At 42.0% G+C, this 19736-nt stretch overlaps 1 protein-coding gene across 1 annotated transcript; it reads right to left on the reverse strand.

Annotated features, from left to right (window-relative positions):
- Positions 1 to 892: 892 nt before the first annotated feature.
- Positions 893 to 12811, reverse strand: sall1a (spalt-like transcription factor 1a). Its single transcript, XM_034220852.1, has 3 exons — positions 11932 to 12811; positions 3508 to 6902; positions 893 to 2552 (listed from the first exon to the last, which is right to left on the reverse strand). The coding sequence occupies exons 1-3, from the start codon at positions 12002 to 12004 to the stop codon at positions 2100 to 2102; spliced, it is 3921 nt and encodes a 1306-aa protein (XP_034076743.1). The 5' UTR covers positions 12005 to 12811; the 3' UTR covers positions 893 to 2099.
- Between the last annotated feature and the right edge of the window lie 6925 nt (positions 12812 to 19736).

Consider the following 19736-nt stretch of genomic DNA (forward strand, 5'->3'; position numbering starts at 1 on the left):
AATCTGCGAGGAAGCCGATGAGCTGCACAAACACAGCTCAACAGATGTGACTGTTAGAAAGAAAACAGGCACTGTGGGTAAGGATCATTTAGCATCGAAGTCTTGAAATATAAAACGTAAATATTGAGGATTTGGGCTTTGTGGAGAGGAGGGGAGAGCCGAGGACAGAAATGAACAAATCCTGTATTGCAGGATGTGCAGCGATGCGTTAAATTAAATGCAGCTGTTGAAACACAAAAGGGGACATGTTTCGGTGTGAATAGAAAAGAAGTGCAGGGCAAATGCCTTCAAAGGCTTTATCCGGATAACCGTGTGATCGTTTTGACAACTCCTTTTGACGCTTTGTGGCAAATAATTAGATCGTTGCCTTTTTAATGAAAAGTATGTTCCTCGAAAGGATAACAACGGCATCCAAGCACCTTAATAACGCTGGATAGTGTCTGCTTAATTTACCAGACAAAATAACATGTTTCCCCCCGATTGGACTTTTTTTATTACAATCTGGTGAACGGGCATAAATAAAAGCCAAGAGCGAACCTGTTCCTTTCCGCGTAAAAAGCATCGAATCCACTTGATTTCGAGGATTAGCGATTTCGAGGATTAGCAGGGGAAATTATGAAGATAAAAGTGTGATTGTTTTTAAATGAAAGAGCAGGGAAGATAACACAATTAATGACTCAATTTCTGCTTATGCAGCCTGTCAGTGACAGTAAGAGGAGTTGCTCCACGACGAACCTTTACGTATGTTAACAGAAAAGTTAGTATTATATTTAAATTATGCTCTTCTTTCAAATGATTTTCAACGTTTGATGAGACAAAATAATTGCCAGCACATTTTCCAATGATATGTAAATAGAGGATGGAATAAAAGCACACACACACACACACATTGTTTCTTTTGGAAAACTGATGTATTTGATTATTAGAGTAAAGAATTACAGTATCTTAGTTGTTAGTAGGTATTAAAGTGTAGAGAAACTGGACCCATAAAGATCTTCCAACTTTCCAAGAAAGTGCATGTAACAGTCCGAAGGTTGTCAAACCCAATATATATTTATATTTATAAAAACACTATCATTTTGTCCCCTGGCCGTGATGGACTTCTCGTGTGTGAGCTCTATGTACATTTTCTTACGAGGGAGTTTTGTTTTTCCACGTCTGAACATATTTACAGAAGCTTCAACACAGCACTTGATGCACTTGATGTCAGTGAGGATGCTGGGACATAGCAGCAAGTGGAAATCCAGCTGAGAAACTGAAGGAGAATCCTGCTCATTTGATTGGCTGTCTCAGTTCCAAAAGCCAGGAAGTAGGCCAGACCGAATGTTCCCTTCTGTCTTTCTTTCAACAACACCGAAATACAAGCAACGAAAAAAAGAGATTGAGGGAAATAAAATATGGAAGTAAACAAAGAGTAGAAAGTACAATACACATAAACGATAACAACAAAACAAGTTAACACTAAAGAAACCCTTGAAAACGTAGCAAATGTCATTGTTTTGTTTTCTTAAATAAAATAAAGGTGAATATCAATTGGAAAGAAAGGAACAACCTGGACATGAAGTCCCTTGCCTTTTCATTGTTTTGCTTTCATGAGGGGAGGGGGCATGAACACACAGATGTTACAGAAGATCAGTGTACATTATTTACAGCAAGTCTGTTTGCTTATTACAGGGCTAATGCATCACATGAACATCGACAGCTCGGTTATAGCTACTACAGACAGAAAATAACTTAATGCCAAGGTAAGGTTATCTACCCAGATATTCTAAGTTTCAAAAGCACATTTTTTAAGCACCCAAACATACCCATTCTGGCTTAAAAACAAACAAAAACCTAACTGTTAATGCTTCCACTTGGTTTCAAGCAAGGTTATAATCACTAATAAATAAGCTCCTTAAAACTATAACATGTACATTGTACAAAAAAAGCAACTTGTCTTCACACTCATGTTCGTAAAGATTCAATGGCGAGCAAAGCAGTTCAGTTGATTTTGTCCCTGTCTTGTTCTCTTTCTTTCTCGTCTTCTGTGTGTCTACATGTATACAGTATGCCTTCGGGCATCTTCACGTGTCTGTGCGCAACTGAAGACACACACTCTAGCTGGTGACAATTTCTTTATTGTCCTCCATGAAGCGTGTGAACCGGAAGTGGGTCCCGTTTTCTGTGTTTGCCATTTTCTCCAAACCAGCCAGAGCGGCGTTGGGCTCCATGCTGTGCAGCTTGTCTAGGCTGCCGGTCAGCCCTCCGATGGGAGAATTACCCCCGTTCCCCATACTGCCTGACATGTGAGGGATGCCTCCGTTCTGGATGACAGAGATTTCATTCGTCTTCATTGCCAGGCCGTTTGAGAAGGCTGCAGCGTACTGGTTCCAGAAACTAGCCGGGTCCCCGTTGCTTGCCCTAGAGGACATGTCCTTCTGAAAGATCTCAGGAAACTTCATTGGGTTGGCCCCCAGGTTGGCCCCCAGGAAGGCCATTGGCCCGTCCACGGAGAGTCTGCGCCCACGCCTAGCAGGAGCGCTGTTCCACATGTGTGTGCCCATGTGGACCTTCAGAGAGAGAGAGAGAGGGGGAGGAGAGAGACAGAGCAATTAGAAGGATGAAAGTTAGTGATGTTTACAAACTTGGCTACAAGAGCAGCACATGAGATGATGCAATGGAAAAAATAATAATAATCCTCCACTCCAAATTAAAATAGCTTCACACCCTGTGTGCAGCAGACCAGTAAGTTGCTTATCCTGTGAGAAGTACCAGCATGGTGTAAACTTGTTTTGGCAAGAATGATACGTGCTGTTTAATCCAAACCTTAATTTGCTCATCTCACAAGAGGGCTGCAGGGCTTGGGGTAAAATTGCACTGTCCAGTTTCATTGCTCTGGCCAGGATTGCATGTGACATTTCACCTCTGCCAATACCCTTTTCATGACTAAGGCAATACATTTTGTTCATTTTTTCTTCCTGTTTTAAGATATTTCTTGTCCAAACTTCAACAAGACTTAATTGTGTACTTGAGTGGAGCAATTTAAATGCAGATCACTGTAAATGACCAGTTTCAGCCAAAAGACAGAGCTTAAAAATGAACATGCATCCCGAATACCTCTCGAGGACTAAGGATTAACGCACTAAAGAATAGTAGAATAAGTTAACATAATTCTCCCAAGTTTCTGTAGATCATTGAGCAGGATTCCTTTTTTTAATGTTTTATGCCTGTGACAGTTTTTACAGAGTCCGTTACGGAAAACTACAGACTGACGTAGCGGATAATTGGTAGCTGATTACTTTTTGGAATTCCAACCTAATAATCATATTAGTTGCATGATTCAAACTTTCCATAACTTTTTCTCAGAGAGCTGTTCCTTTCGTTAATTATACTCATTAATTACCACCTCTTTAAGCACACGCCATATAAAACTAAATAGGAGCTCTGAGACTCATTTTTCACACACATTCTCACGCACAAACTTCTAGAAGACCAACAGTTTTTTCAGGATGTTTCAACATTTACCTTGAGGTTTCCTTTGGTGGTGAAAGCCCGACCACAGATACTGCAGGCAAACGGCTTCTCCCCTGTGTGGGTTCTCTCGTGGATCTGCAGAGCGCTGGAGGAGGAGAAGCACTTCCCACAGGCGTTGCAGTAGTGTTGCTTGGGCGTCCTGCGTGGTGGAGCACCAGAAAGCACTGGGGAGGTGGAGGCAGATGATGTGACCAAGCCAGGGGGCATTTCCTTGTGTTCTGGGTGGAAGCCATGGAAAAAGCCATTCATCTCTGGTCTGTTTAGAGAGCCTAGAGAGAGCAGGGAAGGGGTTGGGCTGGAGGATAGGCTGGTGTTTGACGGCTCAAAGAGCTGCGAGGGCAGGTCTCTCATTTGATGGGTTAGCATGTGCTGCTTGAGATTGCCCCTGGTGGAGAAACCCCTGTTACAGGCCGTGCAAATAAATGGTCGTTCTTTGGTATGGCTTCGATAGTGAATGTCCAAGGCACTCTGACAAGCAAAGGTCTTCCCACATATGTCACAGGATGTGTTCCTGATGATGCTGCGCTCACGAAAGGGGAATAACATGCCCAGGGAATCTTTTGAGGGATTGACAGATGTCAGGTCCAGGGCTCCGATGTTGGAGGGGTGAGAGTACAAGAGGTTTGCAGTGGTGTCCTCCAAGGATAAGGCCCTCTGGTGCCTTTCTTCCAGGCTAGGGGATTTGCGTAGTTGTGGCTGCATGCTTGTGGGGGATGGCGCCTGCATGGAGGAGGTAGATTCTGACACAGCTGGACTCCCGACGCTTTGGCTTTCAACATCCCCTCCCAGAGACGAGGAGTCATTGGTAAAGCAATCTCCCTCAACTAAGCCATTTACCACTGACTGGCTGACTGGCAGCTCCTCTGTTTCATTATATCGGGCCATCTCTCTGCCATTTCTCTCTTGCTCCTCCTGGATAGCCATTTCATAGGGGCCTGGAGAGTTACATAGACTGTCATGGGAGGCATCAGCAGACATGGGTGTGTCTGGCACACTGCTATCTGGGCCCTCTTCCATTCCTTCCATATTGTCATCAGAGAAGTTGTCCAGGTCATCAAAGTTTTCCCCGTCAAATGAGCCGGTGTCAGAGACCATGGACTCTGGGTAACTGTCTGGCAGGGGGGTGTTGGGGATATGTCCACCCATGTGCATGCGGATATGTTGCTGCAGAACCACAGCATTTGTGAACTTCTTCTGACAAATGGGGCAGGAGTGTTGGACTCTAAGAGGAGGCATGGCCCGATGGACGCTGTAGTGGGTCTTAAGATTTCCCTTGGTAGTAAACGCCCTGCCACAGATTTTACACTTGAAGGGCCTTTCCCCAGTGTGGGTGCGATAGTGCATTTTCAAAGCACTTGCGCAGCTCAGCACCCGGTGACAGATGACACATTCGTTTGGATCTGACAACTTTCTGTCAATGTTCTCCACTAGCTGCTGTAGCTTCGAGGTCTCTGACCCCTGGAGAGGATCCAGGATGCCTCCAAAAGGGAACTTAGCCTTGAACTGATCAGACATGAGAGGCATAAGTGGGTTGGTCATCATGGGTGGGCTGTTAGATGTTGTGTAGTCAGCGGTGCTCTCCGAGGCAGAGCTCACATTTGTCACAAAGCCTGAGGAGTGGCTGCCTTCTTCAGTTTTCCCATTTGAGGTAGGCAGAGTTGCACCTTCACCCTCTTCAGACACTCCATCATAACTTTTAGCTGAATGCTCTGCAGGGAATGTGACACTCTTTGCATTTGATGGGCTAGTTATGGCTATTGAGTGATCTTCCTTTTTGATGAAATGGGGCAGACTCGGCATGGTTGGTGGCAGCAGCATGCCAACGGAGGAAGTCATTGTGGGCATAACTGGTTTGCTGTCGAGCCAGCTGGTGACTGGTTTCTCAGGGGGCATAGACATGCCGTAGGGAATGCCGGTGCTTGTTGGTATGTTGTCTAAATGCTCAGGAACAGGGTAAGGGTTCATCTGGACGTGTGGGAATTTGTCTTTATGACGCTGGAAATGCACCTTCAGGTTACCGCGGGTGGAGAAGCGGTTGCCACAGATATTACACTTGTATGGTCTCTCTCCAGTGTGAGAGCGCAGGTGGATTTGCAAAGCACTGTCACTCCCAAACACCTTGCCACAAAACCTGCACTTATGCTTGAAGAAAGACTCGTCAGAGCTGCTCTTCTGTTCAAATGAGGTGACATTTGGAGGCTGGCCTTTCCTCTGCTCGGCCAAAGCTGCTAAAGAGTTGAGGTCCTCTACGGTGGTGCCAACACTGGGCAGAGAGATGGAGAACATGGAATTTCCAGGTGGGGGCTGAGGTAGATTTACTCCAGAGCTTAACAACCTACCGATTCCAAATGCTGGCGTGGATGATTTAGTTAGTGAGGAGTTGCTGAGCTGAGATTGAAGGCTGCTCATATGACTCGGCCTCCTGTCAGAGGACTGGGTATTGACTGTCGATGGCCCCAGTGTGCTAATGCTCTGAGATGTCTCACTGCTGCTTGGGTTGGACTGAGGTAGCTGTGCCGCTGCAGCCAGCTGCTTTAGGCTGCTAATACTGGCTGACTGACTAGCCAGGTTCTGCGCGAGGCCTGCGGCTACAGCCAGCTGTTGGGAGAGATGTGAGCTGAGTGTGGTCAGTGGACTGGCAGCGGGCCCCATTGTGCCTGAAGCAGAAGTTGGGGGCACCTGCAGTTCTGGGGACTGAGAGGCCAGTAGCAGTATCTGATGACGAATCTGCTCTATAAGCTGCAGCTGGTGGATCTGTTGCTGTTGTAGACCTAGGAGTTGCTCCATCAGGGCTGGCACTGCCACCCTGGGGCCTCCTGTGTTTCGACCCTCTTGGGAGAACTGGGCCACAGCCACTTTGGTGCTCTGCAGATTTTCAATGATGACATTGCTGTTGATCATAGAGAAGTTTCCCAGGTCAGTCAGGTTTCTGAGCTGAGGTAGCGGGGCAGAGATAGCCGAAGTACCTACAGCAGGGCCAGAGGGGCCCCTGCCACAGTGGCTGCTGACTGTGATGACGGGGCTCCCACTGTCTGTATGACTGCCTTCCTCTTCATGACCGCTGCTCATTCCAGAAACGTCAACGTCCATGGCTTCGTCTTTCTCAAGAGTGTTATGCTCCAAAAGGTCACTGAACTCTGTTTGATCAGTGTTGTTAGCAGTGTAATTCATCTGGTCATCAGGATTTTGGGGAGAAGACCCAGGCGAGAAAGTTCCGGTGGGGGAGGTGGGATTTTCATTCACTATCAGAACTAACTGATTTTTAGTGCAATTCTTCTGGTGTTCTTCAAGATCTGATAGTTCAAAGAACTCAGCACAACATCTGCTGCAGACATGGGCGTCTGACTCCTTGCAGGGGGGGTCCTCGGTACAAAGTTCTGGGTCCCCTGAAAAAGAGGAAACAGAGGATTAGTGATTAGAAATGTTTTGCAGCTGAAGAAGCAGCTTTATCTCCTCAAATTCCATTGTTGTTAATCTTAAGTTAATCAGTTTTACACTTATCCCCTTGATGTGTTCACAAAAACAACGATTGAAAGGCAACAATAAGCCAACAGAAATGAGAAAAAGCAAGCCTCATTCAATGCAGCCGCCTCTGAAACATGATAAGAGACGATACAAAATCAATGGGAACTACTCAAATATTGCTTAAAAGTGATCTTTGAAGATGTACATCTGGGTTTCATCAGCCCAACCAAAGGTAATCATTTTCTTCAGATAATCCATCAAAATATAGAATAGAGTGAAGTGAGGACATTGGGTCTTAATGAAATTTCATAGAAAGGCATTGATTTCCTATATTCCATGCCCTTCAAAGTCTGCTTGTCCACTCGGCGCAAATCAAGCATTTGAAGGACTTATTAGACTTTCAATTTGCTGTCAACTTTGCTCATTTTCAGCCAACTATGGGCATCTTGGACAGGTTATCTATGTCACTAAACTCATTTGTATCCACTCGGGCAGCAGTCACAGTCAGACATGAACAACAGGGCCTGTGGCAACTAGGCTGATACGTGCACATATTAAATCCAACAAGTAAAACAAAAGAGGAATAATGAAAGGTTCATACGGTTCATTCAATAGATATCTTACATTGCTAAATATCTGCAATCTAATAAATAACACATGTCATTTTTAAATATCAACAGACTTTCGAACTTTCTCATCAGAAAGTGCTTCCAGGAAAAACCCACTGTAAATAAATATATATATTTGTCCAAAAAAGTGTTGAGGAGGAATGCATCAGAATGCATACACACAAACTTTCAAAACTAAGAAAACCTACGCCAGCTCACAGATCCTACAAACGCAGTAACTCTGACCGCCTTTCAGAAACGTGTTTTTGAATTTTCCATTTTGATAAACAGTGCAAGTCAGGGAGTAAAAAGCGAGACGACACCCTGCCCCCAGAGCCACTGCTGCAGACTGTCCTGACTCTTTCTCCCTCTTTGTCACTCTAAGGTCTCGCTGTTTAACATACAAGTTGATTTACAAATTGCATTTCTCTATGAATCGCTTTCATTGTGGCTCTGGCCCCTCAACACTTTCATCAGGGCCAAGAATTCATTTGCAAATGAAACCCAGAGAAGTGCAGCCCTGCCCCACAGAGAGACAGGATGCCTTCCCATTGTTCACGCAGCATGGGAGCGGCGGGGATCGTCGGCACAGCCTGGCCCTGCTCATCTCAGTCGACTCAAAGCAGATCCTGTTTAATTCAGGGATTATCTCCCTCAATGTTTCTCTGCTCAGAGACATCAGATAACGCAAAGTTGCCATGACAGTAAACCCTGGCCCTCACACCAGCAAACCATGCAAACAGGGCAGACTCAACTTTAATGATAACTTTTCATGTTAAATCCCCCCTTACACCCACCCGTCTACCTACGCCCCAAGCGCTAATTTTGAAAAAGAAAATAGTTTGATTGATAGTGTGAGAAATGTGAGGATTAAATAAACACCCTTTATCTTTTCTCGAGGCTTACTGTACACAAATTAGTGTGAAGAAAATCTAATCACACAGTGGGATGAAAAAAGGAGCGATACAAACACTTTTGTCTAACAAACTTCTGCAAGATTAAATATTAATTCATAAATCAAATATGGGAATGCTAAAGTAGGAAAAAATAGATGATGCATATACTATTTAAGAAACTATGGTGAAAACTGTAAATTAACACATTTACTTTTTCACACACGCCTTAGAAAGATCCAAAGGATGTTTCCGGATTAAAATAATATCCATCAAAGATGCCAATATCAATTTATATTTTACGCAGTGTGTATTTTCTAGTCTTATAAATATTCTCAATTGCAAAAAATACAATAATCAGAATAAATAATTACATAAAAATGAAAGATATACAAGATAATATTTATGGACAAACCAATTAATGCATTTCTATTTTAGCAATAGGAACTGGAGCAAGAATATCATTCGTCAAAATTGTACACTGCATTAATTTACAGTTGTTTCCTTACTAAATGTATCCTACATTTGGAATTTAAAAGTATTAAAAAATGCCCTTACAGCTGCAAAACATAATAATCATATTTAATGCTAACACGCCTGTAGATGGGCTCTTTTAACCGTGCACTGTGTTTTACTGTACTCAACGACGAAAGAAATAATCATAACTAAATCAATGCATGATTACAAATCCACTGTCCACATTAGACTAGAATAGCAAACAACGCAGATGCGAGCATTAGGCTTAATTCTAGGAATAGCAAGGATTAACTTCCAATTAAAATTAAGTTAAAGTCAAGCTGGCATAAAGATGGAGTCTGTAAAACTTCCATAGAATCTCTATCAAAAGCACAAAGCAAGCGGTGTGCAGGGCTAAAGGGCGTCAGGAGAGACAAAGAGCAGAGGACAGAGCTTTAAAGAGACTGACCAAAGTCTGAATATGAGAGGCAAGAAAGCGAGGATTAGAGGAAAAAAAGTTAACGGCGAGCTTTAAGAGATCCTACATTATTTTTTCGCAGGGGGCCTCTGTGAGCCTCTTGACACTTGTAACTTCAGGAGGGTTTCTGCTCTCCTCGTCTCCAGCCCTCAGGACTCATCCCACTGAACACTAGATGGGGTTCCACTAACGCTGCCGTGGTCCAGGACCAAGCTCTGCCCCGGTGACATGCTTAAAGCTCGAGGGGAGGGAGGAAAAGGCAAAGCGAGTCCATCAGGCTACACCTAGACTCGCTGCACGTAAACACTGGCAAAATGACAAGCAACTGTTTGCAGGCAACGACAGTGCAGAGTGGGCTGCCAATCTCCCCTCTAGGGGGGCCACTCTGATAGGGCAAAAGGGGATGGCCACAACATTGATAAGGCCTCACACACACTTAAATGAAAAGCCGAGGCCTCGCTGGGCCGCCTGCAGCTCCGAGCAGCGGGGTCAATGGCGAGGTAGAGAGGGACACACTGGGCCCTGAACTCACATCACCTCCGCACAGAGGGACACTGGCAAAGGTTAAAACAGCTCAACATCCCACCCTCTGTGGCTCTCGCTCCGACCTCCAAGTCACCACGGCCCTCAGCATCACCGATATTCAGCCACACATACAAAGACTCAGTGTTTTCACTTCCGACTGCCACAACTCTTCAGGAGACACACTGCACATTTTCTACAAAACATCCAAATTCCCCCCAAACCTAAAGACAACACGTACATACCTTAACAATTAGACACACAAGAGCAACAATTTAAAGATGTGGCAAAGAATGGGTCATAATTAAGAAATGCTGCAGTCTGCCAGAGTTGGTGACTGTCCACTAAGTTTATTAGATTTTAAGGAAAATGCAGGAAAAAACAGCCATCAGGAATTAACTTTGTTTTGCATTTATCATCAAGTTCCTACAAATCACGTGATAGGGGCTGCAATAGGTTTTCTATACATGACTGTCTGCTGAAAGTGTTTATTTAAAATGACCTCCTAGTGCTTTTCAGGCACTGCTAAACACAATGTGGCTTTGAGAGTATTTACATTGCACATATTAAATGTATAGGCCTTGTCTAACAGGGCCAGACAATAGTACACATAATATGTATTTTTATATTTATGTATTATTTATGGCATGTCATATTTTTCTGCACACATTGAAATTACGAAAATATAAAGTTGGGGATTAAAGTTCGATCCTGCTACATGACACCAAAGATAGGCATCATTTTTCTAAATTAAATACATTTCGTAAAGATACAGAAAAATGAATTATTATTTTCTTGTTAATAATTCATTTGATAGAAAAGTCCAAAAGTCGGTAAACCAAAAATGCACATTACAACGCAACGTCCTGTTACGAAATGCAGCAGTTATGAACCTTTATCCCACAATGTCTTAATGCCGTAGTTCTGTGGAAGTTTTTCATTTCGTTTTATATTTTATTTTAAACTGACATTTGTCCATTTACATTATTCAAACTGAACTGGATACGACTGGCCTTTGAAACTCTGAGCTCCAGAATATAGACGTGGTTTTACACAGATTTCACACATTAGGCAACAGCACCGTAAAAAGACATGCAGGATCTCACTCTGCGAGCAAATAATTATCTTTCATTTAATCTTTAGGAGTCAGACTCTTTAAATACTTACAAGTACAACATAAAAAGCATTTGTAATTGTTCTGTTTTAGTTTATAAGACAATACATTATTTTGTATTCAAGCAGAAAGTGTGTGTAAAACTTCTATTTGAATAACAAGTGTACACGATAAAGGAAAGCGTAATATTTTCATGATGAGGGAGGATGTGTTTGTCCTCTTTCATGTAACTTTTCAGCAATAAAGCACCGAGTTTGTAAACAGGAAGTGTCTTTATGAGACTTTTTTTAATAAAAGGTTGGAAGACATTTTACGACTTTAATTCTCGGGACTAAAACAGGCGGATGGGGGAGTTTCTGTGTCCGGGATCCAGAGAGAAGTTCCCGGCAGCAGCGACAGGGTGGTCCGCTGAGGGACCGACACTTAACCGGTTTAGAGTTTGAGTTTAATTTAAAAACACGATTTAAACCTCACATGGGAAAATCTAAAGTTTTAAAACACACACAAGCCGCGTAAACCTGCAGAGAAGTGTGAGCTACTGTCCTTATTATTTTAAACTTTTTTATTTTTTTGTTCAATTTGTTTAATACCAACAATAATCATTTTAAGCGTGGAATAAATAATAAAGCCATTCTTAATTCCTAATCGCACTATGAACAAGTGGATTTAAATACATCCTAAACATTCAACATTGTGGAAAAAGTGTTTAAAAGTAACCAATGCATTTGAAAAAGAAACAAGCTCCAAGTAATATATTAAAGTCCAATTCAAAGTATTAATTGTAATGTTCAGATGTGGCCAAAGACACCATAAAACAGCCCAAAAAGCAAGATATTCATGGTGCCTGGATGAATGCATCGAGAGGTTACGTGAACTCACCATTGTGCTCCGATAAAGGCAGATGAGGGTCGGATTGGAAGTGTTGCGGCTTCGCTTGTTTCCTCCGCGACATGCTGGCTGGCACATCAGCAGGCAAAGAATAAAAAAAATGACTACAAAACCTTCTCAAAAATTACGTAAATCGAGCCCATCCACCGCGCATGTGCCCCGTTATGATTATCAATAATGCTCTGCGATTAATCATACGGGGGGCTTCTTTGAAAGGCGATTGGCACCTCGCCAGCCCCCCTCCTATTCAAATGAAGTCTCTTTAATCAATTAGCTCCTGATTTGCTGGGGACTCTTGTCTCTCTCTCAGCTCCCACCCAATGAGTTGATCCGTTTGGGGAAGAAAGGCTGGGTTTTCCAAACTCCCTTTAGATACGGTTTAACCCCTTCTGTTAGCCAAGTCAAAGCTTATCTTGGCTACTACATGGGAATGTCAGCGTCTCGAGTCAATGCCTGCGACAGTATCTTTCAATCTTCCACATTGATCAAGCACCGATCACAGTTGTCTTGTCCTTTTTTCCTGTATATGTGGAGGAGTGAGTAGACGCTCCAAAAACACCGCGATCACCAACTTTCTCCTCTCTGCAGCTCCGTACTCCGCTCTTGCATTAAGATCGTTGTGATTCAGGTCTTGTTGTGTTGTACACCGACACCTACTCTCTGAAGAGTTTCAATCCCAGGTGCGCTAAAACGTAGCGTCGTGCCAGTATGTTCCGTGCGTAAATGGCACCGGTACGCGTTCCCAAAAGTCCACGGTGTTGTGTTCCGACGTCCCAATCAGTCTCATTTGATTATTATTAGTCGAAAGGGGGGTTTACTTACTAACACGTTTTCATCACACACTGCATTCCGCGAATAAACAAACTTTGAGGGCCCGTGCAGCGCTGGGACAAATATGGAGCTTCTCCAGTCACATGCCATTCACGTCCCCTCGCCCTCCTCACCTTCTCTCTCTCTCTCTCTCTCCTTCTCTCTCTCTCTCTCTCTCTCTCTCTCAAGAGAGCTCTCGTTCGTCTCTATGTCTCTCTGCGTCTCTCCTCTCGCGATCATCTCGGATCTTCTCCTCGTCTATTCTGTCTCGTCTCTCATCTCTCTCTTCTCTCTCCCCTCTCTCATCTTCCTCTCTCGCTCTCTCTCTCTCTCTCTCTTCTCTCTCTATGATTGCGCACCTGAGGATTCAGTGGTAAAGAGAGCGGAGACAAGAATCTGAACAGGGAGAAATAAAGCTTTTTATTAATTTCTCAAACATTATTTCCAAGCGAATGCCTCTATCACAATCATCTGCTTTGCACACCATTTATTTAAGTCATAAAAAACGTTTTATATTGTCGCCATCCATTAACAGTATGAGTGACATGGAGGATGTCCTTATCAAAAGTTGCATTTTTTTGTTGCATTAATTTCTAAAGATGCGAGTTTTTTGTAATAATGAACAATATAATAATGCATCTATATAACCAAAGAAACAACGCCTGAATAAAACCTTTAAATAAGTTATGGACCACTCATACACTAAATATTATTATACTTATTATTATGATCGCCCTAAATAATGCACTAACAGGAGTGCGCCTCAGTGGGGATGTTTTAAGAGGGCAAGAGGTCCCACAGGAGCTTCATGTGAGCCTCGGTGGAGGAGATTTATTGCGTGAAAAAGACAAACGAAGCTCTCAGTCGAGCTGATTTTGAGAAATGAAGATAATAATGTTACTATAGGTGATGTCTCGGATGCCATTATTTTTCACTGAATATTTAAAGAGCGGCTGCAGGCTAGATGGATCTGGTCCTCTCTTGTGTCAGCTATCTTTTAGTTTCGACTAGCCTTACTATTTACTTATTCATGAAAAAAAGGAAAGAGCAAAGGGGAAAATCAACTACAACTGATGGCTGATCTGCTTTACCAATGTCAAATATTCAACCGAATATATTAAAATGTCACACATATTTTTGTAGTATTGATAGATGTATTAAGCACATCGAAATGTAAGCAAAGAAAATCACACACCAAATGATCATTAATAGGGGAAATGTGTGTGTGCGTGTGTGTGTGTCGTTAAAAAGCCCACGCAATTATGTGCAGCAAACTTGAAATAGCTGGGAGAGGAAAAAGGGGTCTGCAATATTGTAATGTCCCGGGCGGGAAAATCAATGTCCAGTTAATTGATGTGAGTGTTGGTGTGAGATTGTAAACAGGGTGATTTGCAGCCCAGCCGAGCGCGAGACGTTTTAAATGGGATTCACTCAGGACGGTGAGGATACAGTGTTAACAATCATGGGCGGAATGACACGCAGACACAGTTTGGGGACCCAACACACATAACTCAAAGACAAAGCCTGACAAAGTTTTACATTTAAACTTAAAATATATATATTTTTGCCATTCACGTGCTCTGACGTTCAATTGATTACTTGTTGATTAATAATTGTATATATTATATCTAGCATACAAATAATTGTACATTTGGACAGCTTTGTGCTTTTACAGAGGAAAGTTGAATGTTCTTATCTAGAGTTTCATCATTGAAATAAAACCTTAATATAAAAATATAAAAATGATATATCATATTTTGTATTATCATATAAATATAATAATTAATATATATGAAAACAAATTTAATAATTACATTAATTACACAAGCACTTGCTATTTGTCAACATATAAAAGTGTGTTTTCGTCTAGTGAAATGACAGGAGCCTTTTGCGCATAAAAACTGCGCATTTGTCCGTTGTGCGCAATCAATGCTGTGCGCAACACATGACAGAAGGTGCGGCCCGGGTGCCATCCCTCACTATTATCACTGACATGCCATGATGGATCATACAGCGCACAAACACTGCGCGTTTGACCGCATAATGTGATAGTTGCGAGGAGAATCTCCCAAACCGGAGCCCTTAGTATTTCTGAGCGCGAGACCCTCTGTGTGACACGCGCATTCAACACGTGGTGGCTTTCTATTCACGGTCCTGTACGACGCGATGCCTAAAGAATTACAACTAGCTGCATCAGGCCTTCATCTAGGTCAGCTGTGTGTGTGTGTATATGTCTCTCTGTGTGTGTGTGTGTGTGTGTGTGTGTGTGTGTGTGTGTGTGTGTGGGTGGGTGTGTGTGTGTGGTGTGTGGTGTGTGTGTGTGTGTGGGTGTGTGTGTGCGTGTGTGTGAAAAGATGTGAAAACAGGCAAAACATAATGAGGTTTTGTAAAGGTTAGTCTCAGACAACATAATATATTTAATTGAAAGGGCAGTTTTGATATTAATACACACCATCAATATGTGTTTTATATGGTAATTTATGGATAATTATTAATATATAATATAATTTAAGGCCCTTTAATAAAAAGTATACCAATCACAAGTTATGAATATAGAAATAAGGGAAAAGCCTGCATTTTAATAAGAAAAAACAGTACAATTATGTCAGCTATCACATATTTAAATGCATGTAATTAACTAAATACACATACATGTATATTAATGCCAGACTATAATTATTTTCTCTATATGCTAAGCCTTATTTTTGTTTTCCAGTAAATGCACAAGCGTTTGACCCCCATCGTTTCCGACACAAATATCAAGAAGTGCTTGGCCTTATTCATGGCATGCTGACGTCTTGCAGAGGGATTAGGAGCTTGATTAAAGGGATTGTTGTAAGCTGGCCTCATGCTCAAAGAAATAAAGAAATAGGCCTACAGTACATCGCCCTTGTATCAAGTCACACATGCTGTTGCTGTATGCATCTTAATGACACAGCTTTGTATAAAGTGTCCATTTTAAATAGAAATTAATCTTAGTGCATTTATATTTCAGAATTATTTTTATAGTAACTCTAATTTATTCAACTTTTGGAATGTTTTTATTTATGTAGGATCAAATTAACTCAAGTCTCTAAAGACATGTAACAGAAACTATCAATATTTCTGATTACACTGAAATTGCTTTGTCTTCCAGATGACCAGAAGCAGCATTTAGAGCTCAGTGTTGCCACTAAAGATACCCGTTTGAAAAATGGCCTGCATTAGAATTCAGTACCTGCAGCAGCGGGGAATAGCCTCCATTAATTAAGAGATCAAACCCTCTCTATTGTCCCTCCTGCAGCCCTGCCACCACTTGTCCCGCAGATTGTCTCCCCCCATTGTGCCCCCTGACATCTTCCTGCAGCATCACCCGATATCAATGGGCCGTGTTTGTTTTTACATGATCTCAGCTGCAGTTACAGACACCGCCTTTCAATCCCGACTTGTTGGAGGGAAAACAAGCAAACATTCAAGGGTGTCACTGAGGTGCTGGGGGTCACACTCACCGTGTCCGTGCAGTGTGTGTGTGTGAGTTAGGGTCAGCTGTGAAACACACACTCTGCCTACTCTGAGTGACTGTGTGTGTGTGTGTGTGTGTGTGTGTGTGTGTGTGTGTGTGTGTGTGTTAGGGTCAGCTGTGAAACACACACTGCCTACTCTGAGTGACTGTGTGTGTGTGTGTGTGTGTGTGTGTGTGTGTGTGTGTGTGTGTGTGTGTGTGTGTGTGTGTGTGTGTCAGCTCAGGTACAAGTGTACAAGTGTAAGGAGATGTCTGCCAAAGGATGCCTGACTAAGAGTCTCGTCCTCACAGTTATTAGTGAGAGAGGCAGCAGTGTCCTGAGTGTGTAACTGGAACCAGACAGCTCAGGCGGTGTGCACTCACTCAGAAATACACAACCACTTTTGGAAAATAAACCGTTTCTTGGTGAATTGTAATAAGTGTAACAAAGATAATTGAAGTAACTGTTCATTTGATTAATCAGCTTTGTGTAAAACACCCTTTTCTTGATGGTTTTATGTCAGAATACGAGGTTATCCTATCTTATTCCCACACAAATAACATGCATGGTTTCATACATTGTTCACAAGAAACAATAATGATCACTACATTCATTGAATTACGTGTGTTTCATTTAAATGTATAGCATCTAGTGCCATTATATGCTGCCACTAAAAATAGTTTCAAAACAGAATCCTGACTAAACTTTGACGAATACCAGTCTGTGATATTCCATCAAAATATGTTTTTCTGATCTGAACTGTAGTCCTTTTTTTGAGCTTGAAAATAAGGTTGAATTTCTGTGCAAATGAAGTCTATTAATCATAAATGTCACACAAACGTTGGCTTTAGAGGCGTAACCCATATTTGGGTGATGATTAGTGTGCTTTGTCAAACCAGGACAAACAATGCACAGTTAGGAACACATGCACGTCAGTCATTTGAAATGGTGAAGTACAATTAAAGAAACTCAATATATAAGTTCTAGAATATATATCTAGATGTTTTATTCTTCAGACTTTTCTTCAGACTTCATGTCTGTTTCTCGTTACTCTGCACCGACTACTTCTTTCTAAATAGATACTTGCAATCATGAAATTCTCCAATTGTTATGATACAAATTCTCTTGATTGTATCTGATTAAACGTGCTCGCTTGAGTTGGATTCACGGTAAACGCCAGGGTACTGGACAACCACCAAGACTCCTATTTTAGCTTTGTTCGGATTCTTGAAAAACACATTCTGCTTTCATATGACATTGACAAATGATATTTGGACGAAGAGAGATGCTTGGGCCGTTAGATGTTTCGCAGAATGGAGCCGGATTACACTGACACACATCACTAAGACTGGAGGTTACAGAGGAACCAACAACGGCAAACATCTTGAAGAAATTACAGACATCGCCCCGAAAGCTGAGTGCTTATGTATTTTTAAGAACCTGGAAGCAAAAACTAGAAATTACACATTGAATTATCCCTACGTTACTTCACGGGCTCGTAAACACAGAATGTAAAGAATACACACGTGATGTCTGTTGTGTAACCACACAACAAAGCAGCAGGCAGGTAACCACAGAGCGAAGAGACAGCCACGTAAAACATAAAAAAAACACACGTCCTTACAGTAAATACAACCACGAAGTTGAAACCTATCAAGTGGTTTATTCGCAGCGACTCTGGTCACAAGATGTTTATCAACTGCCGCCAGACAGCTGTGTTGGTTGGCCAGCAGTTAACTGTGTCTCAGACAGCCCCTTATTACTATTGATAGTTAGCATCAGTGTCCCGCCTGAGAAATGGGACTGCTATGGGCAAACGCAAGCTATTGATCTCCAGTTTGTCCCTGACCTGCCTGCAGCAGCTACAGGGAGGGGAGGGGGCCGGGCGGAGCCGCCATGACACCCCCAGACTCGCTGTCTGCCACCTGAAATTCAGTATCTCATCACTTCTTCAGGTGATTTCTTTGTATTCAAGTTGATATTCTGCATTCCTTATGATGGAAATCGAATCAAACCTGTCTGTTTTCTGTCATGCTTTAGAAACAAAAAGCAATGCATTTCGTGTAATTGTTTACATCCACAACAGCAGCTATATATATTTTTTTAACAAAACAAAGTCACAAACAGTTTTAAATACCTACATAATACACAGTTCCTTTAACTCTTTCCTCAAAACATGTCAACTTATTAGTGGATTTTTTTAGTATTATGCATGAAAAGGGCCAAGGGACAGTTTCATCCCACAGGCAAACAGACTGCTGAAACAACATCCACAATATTCATCTGGCTGCAACTTAAAACATATTTATCTATTTACCTAATATCATATTTCAATGACTTGCATATAGACTCTTATTGCACTATTTCACTTTTTTACACTATTTTCTTCTTGTACTTACTATTGACTTGCACTATATCTTTCTGTCTATCTGTGTTTTAATAATAATAATAATTTCAATTTATATAGCGCCTTTCACGAAACCCAAGGACGCTTTACAACGGGAAGTAACAAACAAAACAAAAAGTAATACTAATCATACAGATACATAGGTTGAAGAAAACAAAACACAAGATGTTCATCGTCATGACTACACTGTAGCTGTGTTCGTATGCCTAATTAAAGAACCTTGAAGCCTTCACTTGGGCACGACGTGTTTTTAACGTGCTATTTCAGTATCTCATCACTTCTTCAGGTGATTTCTTTGTATTCTAGTTGATATTCTGCATTCCTTATGATGGAAATGGAATCAAACGTATTACATTTGTCTGTTTTCTGTCATGCTTTAGAAACAAGAAGCAATGCATTTGTACATCATACCTCTCTATTTCTAACAAAACAAAGTCAGAATAGTTTTAAATACCTACATAACACACAGTTCCTTTAACTCTTTCCTCAAAACATGTCAACATATTTGGGGGTTTCTTTGATTATCCCACTTGAAAAGGGTCTATTCACTTGGGCCCACCGTGTTTTCAAACATGCTATGTCAGTGCCCGGACGATAGCGTGCAAATCATTCGCTTTGCCCTGTGCTTCCTTTACACCCCTCTATCTTCCATATAAAGAAAACAGCACTGAATTTGACACCTGTATATCCTTAACTGCTCTTTAAAACAAGCACACACACACATTAGACTGCAATGAGGTTACGGCGGTTCAAAATCAGCATTCTGTTGGAAAGAATAGCGTTGCAGGCTCAATGTGAGGTCCTCTCGTGTGTTTGCATGTGCGTACTTCAGCTCCCTGTGACCACACAAGAGAGCTCTAAGTGCGTGTGTGTGTGTGTGTGTGTGTGTGTGTGTGTGTGTGTGTGCGTGTCAGACGGAGTCTCTATGTGCGTGTCTGTTTTTGTTAAGTGTGTTATTTAGCTGACCACATGATAAAACAGGGAGGATACAAAAATTCTGCGCAGCAAAGATTTGGCAGATCTGTCAACAAAGCGAATGGAGAGGAAATGAGACGTTATTTAGTTAAAGCTGAGTTGTTGCACACCATGTCTGCACT

This window comes from Gymnodraco acuticeps, unplaced genomic scaffold (assembly GCF_902827175.1).
Source record: "Gymnodraco acuticeps unplaced genomic scaffold, fGymAcu1.1, whole genome shotgun sequence".
Taxonomy (NCBI): domain Eukaryota; kingdom Metazoa; phylum Chordata; class Actinopteri; order Perciformes; family Bathydraconidae; genus Gymnodraco; species Gymnodraco acuticeps.

Coding starts and splice junctions, on each gene's coding strand:
- sall1a (XM_034220852.1), bottom strand. CDS start 12,004: ATGTCGCGGAGGAAACAAGCGAAGCCGCAACACTTCCAATCCGACCCT. Junction 6,903..11,931: donor GCCTTTATCGGAGCACAATG/GTGAGTTCACGT, acceptor CCTCTTTTTCAG/GGGACCCAGAACTTTGTACC. Junction 2,553..3,507: donor CCACCAAAGGAAACCTCAAG/GTAAATGTTGAA, acceptor CTCTCTCTGAAG/GTCCACATGGGCACACACAT.